The sequence below is a fragment of the Nipponia nippon genome, unplaced genomic scaffold (assembly GCF_047370975.1).
Source record: "Nipponia nippon isolate SJK-2023a ecotype South Korea unplaced genomic scaffold, ASM4737097v1 scaffold_6, whole genome shotgun sequence".
Classification (NCBI taxonomy): domain Eukaryota; kingdom Metazoa; phylum Chordata; class Aves; order Pelecaniformes; family Threskiornithidae; genus Nipponia; species Nipponia nippon.
The window spans coordinates 15547877-15560230 of NW_028262380.1; the positions used below are offsets into that span (position 1 = coordinate 15547877).

Below are 12354 nucleotides of genomic sequence, written 5' to 3' on the forward strand. Positions count from 1 at the left end.
AATGAGTGTAGAAAAAAAATACTGCCCCACCTTACACAAAACCCCCTGAATTTCTCTTTTCTAAAACTTTAATAGGAGCATGATGATACTACAACCCTATTATTTTTAGCATTCTGCCTCACGTAAGATTTGACATCATTGCCACCAGAAACTTTCCCTCCTTGTTGTATATTCTGGGTCAGCAATGAACCATGCAGGCACAACCCAGTAGCAAACAACTGCTTTCCAATCAATCCCCTAGGCTACAGCTAAATTCTTAAGCAACATTTCACTGGAATATAAACTGGAGTTGAATCCTAAATTCTGGTCTTCGGAACTAGAAACTGATGAACAAAAGAGAAAGGAAAGATGCAATTCAGAAAATATTTTATTGAGTACAATACCATTTCATTGTAGGCTTTCGTCAAAGATCTACTTTATAAAACACCACCAACCTCTCTGAGGTTGAATACAGCTTGGGCAGGTGCACAAGGAGCGGGAGAGAGAGGGGCAGCATCTGCAAATTTTCATGCAAGCAGCATAATATGGGATATTTGCATCCAGACGGTACCTTGTCATAGTGCCCAAGTTTGCACCATCTCACCAGAAAAAAATTAATGAATCTACATGTAAATTTTTAAAGGATTGTTACAAGCCGTTACAAGTTCAAATTTACAGGGTGTTGCCACTACACATTCAACAGCTAAACTCAAGATCATAAAATGAAAATTAGGAGCTCAGAATGGAAGTACCATAGTAAGCCTTGTGTGTAAACAAGATTATCTCTAACTCCAGAAATTGATGGCTAACAAGATATCATAATTACTGTAGACAAGGAGAGCTGTAATTTTTACCAATGTACTAACATCTAACTTCCATTTTTAGCAGATGGAAGACCATAAAAGTTCCTGGAATTGGGGTTAATCCCACAACACACAAGTCTAATCAAGACTTGGCATCATGGTTCTTGGAAGGAGATTAAATGAACAGTAGTCCATGGGCAATTTTCAGTTGCATGAAGCACCTGCTCAACTCATAGAAAACAGCCTTAAATGGGGTACAAGTGTTGTAATATTTATATGAATGAAGTCGCTGCTTATTGGAATGTAGACCAACTAATTTTTCTGGTGTAATTGTTCATTTTCAGTGATGGCAAAGCTAAGTGTGCTATAAAATGTAGGAACAGTCATAAGCAACCTTGAAAATGTCCCTATATTGCTTAAATTCTTCTCTCAACCCTCCTTCTTTATGAAGTATATATATATTCAGAGGCTGTAGGAAGTTTTCAGGTTGACCATATTTCTGCAGCTAACTCTGGATTTTATGAGCTGGTCCCCACAGAATCTTTAAAAATCTGCCATGAAACCTGCAGTGTACTGCCAAAGAATTTGAGGAGCACTTGTTATAACAGTAAATACAAAGGTAAGTACAGCACTTAATATGTCATATTACACAGACTTCCATTGTCCTTTGGGTATGCATGTCCCAACATGTATAAGTACCACCACTTTATCAGGAAATAAGTTTGTAAAGCAGGATGGAACAATTTGCTAACTACAATATTTTCAAATGAAAAAGAAATTATTAAACCACATTTTAAAGCAAGAAAAATGGAAATGTAAAGTTTAACATATTCATTAGCGATTAGAGGAGAAAGTCCAGAATAGTCCAGAAAGGCCAAAGTATTCAAATAATTCTGAAGGGTTCTGTTGAAATGAATTTCTTATTTATTAAAAAGACAACACATTCTCAAGATAGCATCTTCTGCAGTGAAATAATTTAGTTTCTTCATATAGACACATTATACACAATGTTAACAACCATGAAAAACAATACAAAATGCTTTCAAATTTAACAAGTAGAAAAATATAACTAGTATATATGGCAATTGTGAATCTAATACTGTACAGAAGTATTTATGGATTTTACAAATAAATTATAGCTTAAATGCCCGCTTTAAAATTTCTAAATGTACACTGGAACATAGGTTCTGAAGCTTACCACTAACTTGCCACAAATGAGTGCCAGTCAAATGTTCTGCCCACAAGCTCAAAAAACTTCTTGTTGGGTTCATGGAAATATTCATGCAGTTTCTCGAGTAACCAGGTATCTATTTGTGGGTGTGCTCGTCCTTTTGACTCATGTAAACAACGCTCTCTACCACTGTCCCTTAGGCAGTAGAAGCCTTTAGTTTTATTGAAATAAAAGTTTGAAGCATTTATTTGTGGCGATAACTTCAAAAATCTCTCTACCTTCTCTATTTCTGGGAAGGGATTTTTGATTAGTTTATCCCCATCTACAATGTGGATATGATCAAGAGGAAAATACTTCAGCCAGTTTTGCATGTGAATGTAGTATAAGCTTCTGTTTATTGCCTTGTAGTCCACATTGAGTTCACCATCTTTAATCAGGAATTGTTCAATGGATGGATACGGCTTGTGCTTCTGCATGTGATTATAGAACACTTGGGTGTAGTCTGATAGTACTCTCTCACTTGGATCTCTTAAAATAAGGAGTAGTCTCATTGACTGGTTCATTTTATAAACTCTTTCAGGCACTTTAGGTGATGTGAAATATGCTGGAGTTTTTTCCACGGTGATCTGATGGGGATAAGAGAATGGCATTTGATTAATATACCACTGCAATCCATTTCTGTAATTATCTTCCCAGTCAAAGAAGTGAACTTCAGTTTCTGCTGCCGCAATATCTGGATGGAGACTCAACATCTCTAACAAAGCTCTTGTTCCACCTTTTCTCACTCCAATAATGATAGTCTGTGGCAACTGCTGGCATGATCCATTAGAATGAATGTTTTCCTTGAAGTCATTTTTTTGAGATGTTTTCTTTAAAAGCTCTCTCTGAACAGACTGAGAAGTCTCAGCCTTCGAATTTATAACCGGCGTGGAAGGCACTATCTGAGGTTGAACAATAAGCAACACAGCTCCCAGCAGAAAAGCTGCCATGACAGAAGTTCTTAGTCTGGTTTCACTCAGGCAGGTAACAGGGCATACAGTGATTTCCACTGAGAACAATCTTTAAAAGTTGTTTTTGTTTTGCTGAGTGAACATGTATTTCTCACACAGAAGCTTTGCTGAAAGAGGGGAAAAAAAAAAGCGCGCATTACTTTATACTCAGACATATCACTACTAAAGCCACACTGCAAGTATCTTTTGCTTTTCACACCTGAACAAACTTCTTTAGCTTTCCCAACTGTAGGTTCACAGATCATTTGGTATAATTAAATTCTTTAAAAAGACAGGCACATACAGTAATGCCATGAGAAAATGATTTCCAGTCATCAGGAGACATACACATTCTGAATCTTTCTCTTGCACCCAAGACTCATCTCGAGGATTCTTTTTTACTATTCTTTTAAATCTGATTTCATTGCAGTTGAACAACAATCACAAGAGAATTAAGTGCTTTTTTTATCTGCAAGAATAGGTTTATCTTTGAAACAAAACATAAAAAAGAAAAGGTGTGCACTGGACCAAAGGAGCATTCCTAAAAGCTGAGGGTCTTGTAGGAAGTCTGGGAATTATAGCCTCATAAAGGAGCATGTGACAGCCTCCTGGGAAAAGGTTCACACAATATAGATAGAGCTGCCCAACTGTGGGAAGGCAATGTTCTCCTCGGAAGAAGTTAGGAGGGGCTCTGGGTGAGTAGTAGACCAAGGAAAAGTTGAATTTTTGTGTCATTTTTAAGTGAAGTTAAAATTTGCTTTGTGCTTAGGGTTTCTAAGGATAGAGTCAGGTGGCATGCACTGTGGCCCTGCAAAAAGGTAAGATAATGAAACCATAGACTAGAGTATAACTGCATCAAGAAAATGCTAAAAGAGCTGTGGTTCTATTCATGATAATCAGGAAAGAAAATACACAATGGATACTTCTGAAGGTCATTTCAAGAGTTCACCAGCAAGCTGCTGTGATGTAAGCAACTAACATTACACTTTATCAAAAGACTACTAAATACCACCACTGAACTCCATTTAAAGGTCAGTGTTTTTAATGCAATGTTTGAAGTGAAATCTTAATGGCCTCACACACAGCATAGCTGTTAGATTGTCATGTTGTGAGCAGGATGCGTATGCAAGCTCCCTAAATTAAGATGTGTTCCAAAGACTTTATAACCTCAGGGGAGGACTGGTGGAAGTATGATTTTGGTATTGTCTAACTCCATTTAGAAGTGGAAGCCACAACAGCAGAGCACCTGACTGCTTTGCCTTAGTAGGCTACCGTAATTATGAATTTAAGCTTGGAATGGTGCATAGTGTACGAGCTAACAAGGGCTAAAATATGAAATTACATATGAACAACCTGAGGAAATGCAAGGGCTAGGTTTTGGAAATTCTCCAGGGAATCTGAAAAGAAACTAATGACTTTTCCACAATAAGCTAAGTCCCGGTGTGACAAGGACTACTTGATCTAGAAGGTTCTGTTTGATAGCTTTGCATTTACAGGGTCATGACTCCATCCTGAATGGAGCAGGTCTGCTTCCTGATGTTTGCTACTGATTATTACTTTTATGCTTTCCCTTTTTCTAATCACCTTTAAAGGGCTACAAGGCAGCGATATTGTTAGGAAGCAGAAATCAAGGCTGGGAGAAGAGGGGAGCAAACTGTCATGATAGACGTGAAGTCAAAAGAGCTTGTGCTTCCCTGTGTGCCTGCAGACTTTGAGCTCATGGGCATGCCCTGTCTTGGGCAGAAGGTCATGCCCTGGGCTGTTCTGTGATGTCTGATGTGAGGCAACTTTGCAGAGGAATTTGTTGTTCTTCCAAAAATGGAAGAACATTTTTTTTAAATTGTATCTGGCTGAAAGAGCTCCATTTTGGCTGTCGTCATTAATCTTCTGCTCTCTTTCCCTGTTCTCACCATTCCTGTTAATCTTTCTCAGCTTCATCTACTTCAGTTTTAACAAGAAATAATCTTAATTATTAGCCCCACACCGAGGATGTGGGGGGGGGGGACACTGGGTGACAGACAATTCAATATAGGTAAATTCATGGCAGATGTCCCCACTGAGCTATGCTGCCACCACATTCAGCAGGAATGTGAGCAAATGGTACAGCACCAGCCAGATTGGATCGGTGACTGATGGGCAGCTCAGTACATAAGAGCAACAAAACGTCAACTCTTGCTGAATTTTAAGGTCACAGATTAAAGGAATAGCTACTTACTTCAGAGTATATTTTAAGAATCACTAACTCCATAAATAGTAAGCCTGCGTTGTTGTCTTAACACCTTACTGGAAAAGCATAATAGGATTCCAGTGAGGAACAGGTTGAACTGTTGTTGAAAGGAGTTAAGTTAAAGCCTAATGGTAGGAACCCTTATTTCTTAGTAGTCAGATTGAAACATGCTATGCTAATAGCCAAGTTCTGCAATAGGCTGTCTCTGGAAAGATTAACTTTTAGCTGCTAGTCTCAGATACTAGTGACAACACAGTGCTGGGATTTATTTTTTTTTTTTTATGAACTATATATACCAATTCATAGGGACTGTTCATTTTTAATTCATAGTTTCCACACTACTCAGTTGCCAACTTTTTTTATTGAAGCCTTCCTGTGGCTCAGTATAGTACAGGAAAGTTTGGCAGAAATAAAAGACACAGCAAGGTGTCTCTTAACTGTAGCTCTACTCTTGTTTTGGCTGGCATTGCTCTTTGAAATCAGACTTGTGGGACATTACAGGTGTGGTACCAAGGGCCTCACCTCAGATAGCTTTTTGAGCCTCAGTGGAGCTCTGCCCTAGTGTCTTCCCATTCTTAACTCCTTTTTTGGGGGGATAGCTTTTTCTAAATAAACAAAAGCAACTGTTTTCTGTTGCAACATGAGACCTCAGAATAACATGGGAGTATCTTCTGTTTCATTGTTCCTCCCCAACTATTTCTTCAGGTGCATCAGGTGTTCTTACACTGCAGAACACTCCTACAGTATCTGTAGCATGTACTGTCTTTATGCACACCCAATGAACCACGTCAGTAATTATGACGTTCAGAGTACCTATATGCTATTGTTTTGCTTGCAAGCAATAAAGTTTTGTCTGCCTTTTATTTCCATTCTCTTTTGTTTCTCTCAAACTGTATAGGTTTGATATCTGGACCAATTATTTTGTTGTGTTAGACTAATGCAACACAATGGACATGAGCGTGCCTCTAAATTCAGCACAAAACATATGTTGTGTGGGCACAGTGGTGTCCAGGAATAAAATGGCATATAAATTGCTTGTCATTCAGCTTTCTTATGTCCTCTTTAAATGCTTTATGTGGATCTGCAGTTCAGTGGCTAGAATTACAGCAGTTTATATAAAATGATGCAAACCTGTATTCCATAGCTTTATAATTTGTGGGTCCGAAGAACTGTTTCAACAATAATAAGCATGCACTGAAGAGTTTATAGCAGCTGCTCTGCCAAATTACTTTTCTGCTTTAAGAATTCTCTTCACTGCCTCCACAAGTCACGCAGAGCATACACGACCTCACTCAATAACTTTGTATTCCAGATTAGTACAAAAATTTAACTGACAGTCATTACTATTGTATTTGCTACAAGTAAGCGAGCAAGTTGGTAAAAGAAACACAGTTTATGTTAAATGGTGCTTTGAAGATTATACCAAGACTTTTCAAAAAGTCTGATTGCTTTTGCTTAATCTTTTCTTCAGCTTTCTCCAATTAATTAGCGAAATGTGCCATACCGTTTATTCAACAAGATCCAATGTGGACATTGCCAATCAAATCAGCTTTCATGATTAAAACCTCTTCAAAAGTAATAATAACTTGGAAATAAATGGAAGCTTTTCTCAGTAAATGGAGTATGAGGGCCACAGCTGCCATATTTCATTGATTTTTAAGCATATTACAGTGCTCTTTGAACCGTGTCACTATTTTATGACTTCTGACTATCTCTTACCACATTACCAAGGTATTTTAATGCCTCGGTATCTTTATCCTCAATGGCATGGCCTAAACTACCTCAATTATATATAATTTTTAGTTTAACTAGCATTAACAAAATAAGTTCGGTTTTGCCTGGACAGATAACTTCATTTTTGATGGGGGTGGGATAGGGCTGGATTTAGCTCTGAAGTTTCCCAAGAACCTTCGAGTGAGCTGCCGAAGCGGGTAGGAGAGAATATAAGGAGTGTCTGTAGGGCAGTCAGGAAGCATCAGGTAGAGTCCGCTGGCAAATCTGGAAGGGGGATATCTCATAAAAAAGCCCACAGCAACACACTGAGAGGTTTAGCAGAGCTAATGGGACACAGTTACTACCAAGACAGTGACTAGGAGAGGGAAGACTACATCCTTTCCATGAACATGCAGGTGACTTCACTCACCTTCATCAAAGAGAAGCTGTATTTTTATGGTTCTTCAGGGACTAAGGATGAACAGGTTAAGTTTCAGATGTCCTCACTTTCTCTCCTTGCAGAACCGAAGACCTTCACTGGAGAGATCTTTGCCCAGGCATCCAAAAAAGCCCAGTCTGGCCTGAATGAGAACCATAGATCAGTTGCTAAAGTTTGTCTCTAGAGGGAGATTAGAGCTGAAAATCTGAGGGAGACATTCTGTTCTTATAAAGTATATTTAGTTTTGCAGATGTGATAGAACCCCAGGACAGTTTATGGGCTGTGTTTTCCTTTGCGCATATTTGGGCGCTCGATACTGCAGAATAGAAGACTAAAGTTGCTGGTTAAAACTAGCTGTGCAGTACAACCCACGCATCTGCTATGCTGGCTTCTTATATCAGGGAAAAAAAAAATCCATAACTGAGCTATCCAACTCTACAAACAACTTTCTAAACTGATGAAAAGTCAGTGATCTGAACATTTGTATTCAGTGATGCGTTTAAAAAAACTGAATTAGATCAATTGTAGTGTACTTGAAATTCTTCAAGAACTCATTGATATGAACAGTATATATTCCTGTCCTCTAAGAACAGATGGTGTCTGCCATAGGATATATTCCTTAGTTGTTTATATGAGCTCTTTCGAGTGACACTTTGTATCCAGTTAGCATAAAACTCGCAAGTACATCTATCACTTAAAGCTCAGTCAAGAGCAGGAAAGGGAGAAGTTGTTGTTTTTTAAAATCTAATCTAGTTTATGAAACATTTTTTCCTTGGAAATGTATTCTGCTTTTTGCTATTTTTAACTATTAAATTGTCTCACAATGCCCTCTTCATGAAGAAATGCTTCCCACACTTCCCCTCCCAGTTTTTTAATCACATTTTAACAAAAGTTTTAAACATGTGTCAATGAAATGCTCGAATTCTAGTTTCCAGTAATTAACTACAAGTAATTGCCTACTTTAGTGAGTGCTACAGAGACAAGTGTATTAAATTAAATAGAACTATATACTACTGAAGCCATAGATCTCTAGGGGCATAAACTATTGATCACCTCATGATATATAAAAAGAGCCATCTGTGCATTAAGAAGGGAGGTGAAAAGATAAGTAACTGTATGAACCTGTATTAAAGTGCCTAAATGATACTGTCTAGGTACATTTCCCAAATTATATTAAAAATGCTGCACAATCAGTAGAGATTAAACCATGGCTTTAACTTTTATAGTCAGCATGTTAAGAAATCTAATCGTAATCTCAATGCTGTTAAGATGATGTATTGTCTATCAGCTCTAAGACTTCGGAACTACACTTTAAAAAGTCTCTAAATTTTGGTTAGGGGAGCTTAACAAGCTGAGAAAGGCTGACTTGGTAGGAAGTATTTTTGGCTGAAATCTGCTAAATTTCTGCACCTGCTGCGATAAATACAGCTTATAGAAATTAGCTAGGTCACCAGTTCATGACTTTTAAAGAAGGAGTTCAGCTCCAATGTGAGCAATAAAGTAGCAAATTTATAATAGACTGTAGTTATATATAACATGCACTCTTTTTTCTTAAGGTCAGAAGGGACCATTGCAATCTTTCATGCCAAAAGATCATAAAAATTTTTAGAAGAGAGAATACCCTAGATTTCAGAGAACCTCATTCAGGTAAAAATAAAATGGGACATTACAGCAGAATAAAAATAAACTTGAAAAGCTCAGGATGCATAGAAATTTTTGTACTGAATGCTAATATGGAATCCCCCTACCACTTTCTAGCAATTTTTTAATACCTGTCAGGACTCAATTTTTTTTCATTAAGAGAAAGGGTACGCTGTACCACTGCCTTCTCTAGCCCCCCTCTAAACCCAAATGTTCAATTAAAAATCCAGAAATTACTCCCCACCCCACTTCCCAAGCAAAATGGGTCACATTCTAATTAGGAAGCAGAAATCCATTGCACAGTTAATAGAGTTGCTTCCTAATTCATCAAAGCTGTCTCCAAGAAAACAACCTGTGTGAAAGGGTGGCTCTGTCCTGTCTTGCTCCCTTTCTGTACAAAGGCTCACCTTAACTGGATGTATTGAAAAAGGGAACACATCAGATTAAGCAATCCCATTCTCATTTCCTCTGCCAAGCAATTTCTTACCACTATCTGTAGCTGTGGGCTCCGTTTCAAATACCAGTAAGACATTTAAAGCAACAATAAAAACAAAGAACCCCAAACCTTCAAATAATCTTTTAGTTCATATTCCAAGCCGATTTCTGTGTCTTCCACCCTCCTGCCTTCAGAATAATACCGGAGCAGAGTGCGCACTGGTGAGGTCGTCACTGTATTAGACTTAGCTAAACCAATCAATTTACTAAGTGAAGCACTACATGATGACCTGGAGGGAACCCTTATGCTCTGGAGTGAGAAGTGAGATGACCCAGCAGGATCTTCCATTTTGGACACTCCAGGCATATATGCAGTTTTCTTTTTCTAATTATAAAAAACTTTTCATGGAAATCCATCAGCTTTGACATTTTTGGGCTCTGATAGCTTCTTGGCTCTGGGTGGCATTTCTAGAAGAGGGAAGGGACAGATCCCATGCTAGTCAGACTAATGAAAATATTTCTGATTTCCTCCAATGAAAAGCAGAAGAGTTATATGTATCTATACACGCATGTATTCTTGTGTATTAGAAAACAGTTTTCCACACACTATTTTTCTGTAATGTCTGTGGAAGCATATGGCTAACTCAGAATAACCAAGGTAGTATCCTGACAAGGAGGGGACGCAGACTGGAACCTGGCAATGCTGGGGTCAGAATTTGGTCTGTCAAATTAGTGCCTCTCCACTGCAGCAGCTGGCTTTGCTTCAGATGCATAATCTTGCTGCTGACCTACTGGAGGCATTCATATGTAATATTAAAAACCCCTGCATTTTCCAAAAAGGGGAAAAAAAAAAAAGCCAGGGTGGGTACTGAAAGGATGGATGTGCAAGAGGTAGCTAAAGCTGATGTCAGTAACTGCGCTCTTGCTGATAGTTGCTCATTTCTGAGCAATGTGGGAAATGCACTTGTTCGAGAGTGCAAGAAATGCTGGCAGATGTAAATTGTAATAGTTATTATATTTATGTATATTTATACATTGTTTGATAGCCAGACAATATATGGCATACACTGAATTGAACCTGTTCTTCTAAATGTTCCGCTTGCCATATACACTGAGAGGCTCTCAGTGGGAGTGGGCAATGAATGGGTCTCTCGTGCCAGAAGGATGATCCCTGTAGACACTCCATCCCCATGCCATTCAAGCCAGGTATTCGTAGGGCTTCCCAGATATTTTTTTTCCTCCCCAGTATCCAAACAGGAGCACTCTTGGAAAAGGGAAAGCCCTCAACCTACTGTACCAGCATAGAAAGGAAGGACTTTTAATTCCCAGTCAACGGAGGTGATTGAATTGCCTGGACTTAGGTGGGTGCCCTTTCCTGATCTTTTGAATGGCTGGAAGACAAGACCAAACCAGAACTCTTCTGGCTGGGGACTGCCACCCCTCCCTCCTGGCATCCTTTTGCCCCCCCCCAAAATTTGAACCTCTTACACCCTTATCCCTGGAAAGCACCCGAGAACTGCAGTAACCAAGCCTTCCCTGTACTATTCTAGGGAGCCAGTCCTTCAAAACAGCAGCAAGCTCGAGTTGAGGCTTTGTGCTCTCCTGCCAGCCCCCAAAGACCACTTTGCCCTCCAGCCCTATGCAGCTCGCCAGGTGCCAGTTCAGCACCCTGCATCCAGCCAGCTCCAGCACTCAGCACGGGGACAGATTAAAGATGCTCAGAGGAGCTTTTGCAAGTTGTTCTGCTGTCAGGTAGGAACCCTGCACTCTGCCACCCTGCCTACACCCCTGCCATTCTACCGTTACATGCCCTTGTCATTTAGCCACAAGGGAAACAAGGAGATGAAGAAATAAAGCGCCCAGGGGCCAAATCTGGACAGATCTACAAACCAGGTGCTGCCGACCACTTCTTTCTTTTTTTCTCTCCTTTCTTTTCCTCCCCCCCCGACAGCGATGCCTCCCCGAGCCTGACTCAGTGCGGAAGGAGGCTGTGGGGTAGGTGCCGCGGGTCCCTCCCCGGGGCAGGGGCTGACAGGCTTTGCGCGGTCGGTCAGACGCTCCTCAGCCCCGGAGCGGCGCTCGCCCGCAGGGCTCGCACCTGCCGGCAGCAGGTGCCGGGCGGAGGGGCGGGCGGCAGCGCGGGGTGCCAGCGCCCGCGCACCCCGGGGGGCGGCAGACCCCCTCCGCCATCGCCCGACGCCGGCACCCGCTTCCACCCCAAATTTCCCGCGCTCCCGCGGCCGAGCACCCGCCGCCCCCCTGCCGTCCTCCGCGGCACCCCCGCACATCACTCACCGCCGGGGCGCGGAGCCGTGGGGCAGCGCCCGCCCCGCTGTGCCATGGGCGCCCGCGGGTGCCGGCGGCGGAGTCGGGGGAAGCTCGCCCGGCCGCGGCGTGCGGGGGAAAGCGAGCGACCGAGCGCCCGCTACCGCCCGCCTCGCCCGCCTGGAAGCGGCGCAGCCGGCGCCCGGCGCCAGCTTGTTTGTACGGCCCCGCCCCGCCCCGCCCCGCCCCGTGGCGTCACGGCCAGGCCCCGCCCCCCCGCCGCGCCCGGGCCCTGCGGGGCTGGGGGCAGCGGCGGGGCCGGGCGGTGCGGGCAGCGGCTCGGTGCCGCGCGTGTGCCCGTGCGCGCAGGTATACGCACACACGCGTGTACGACAGTAGTAGTCCGCGCAGATAATATTACAGGCCCGGGGAAATAAATTGCTGTCTACAGAAAGCGGCTGTGTCGTCGTCGTCCCCCCCCCCGCGCCGTTGATTGCCTCCTTCCTGTACCTACAAAAATAACACCCGCGGAGGTCGCACGAAGAAGAGACTGATAGCACTTGTGTTTACTTCTTCTACTTCTTGTTTATGTTTTCTGGACTTTACAAATAGGCTTTGATTTTTTTTTTTTTCCCCCTGAAATGCTTTTTGTTCAGCCAGGAGAATTTAAAGCAGGATGGATGTCTAGAATG

General features: G+C 41.7%; 1 protein-coding gene across 1 annotated transcript; it reads right to left on the minus strand.

Annotated features, from left to right (window-relative positions):
- Positions 1–349: 349 nt before the first annotated feature.
- Positions 350–11833, minus strand: HS3ST1 (heparan sulfate-glucosamine 3-sulfotransferase 1). The gene is made up of 3 exons (XM_087737837.1): positions 11693–11833; positions 7313–7463; positions 350–3070 (listed from the first exon to the last, which is right to left on the minus strand). Exon 3 carries the CDS (start codon positions 2940–2942, stop codon positions 1983–1985), a length of 960 nt encoding a protein of 319 aa, XP_087593963.1. The 5' UTR covers positions 2943–3070; positions 7313–7463; positions 11693–11833; the 3' UTR covers positions 350–1982.
- Positions 11834–12354: the final 521 nt, after the last annotated feature.

What these genes read in the sequence shown, in the direction of transcription:
- HS3ST1 (XM_087737837.1), bottom strand. Translation starts at nt 2,942, where the DNA reads ATGGCAGCTTTTCTGCTGGGAGCTGTGTTGCTTATTGTTCAACCTCAG.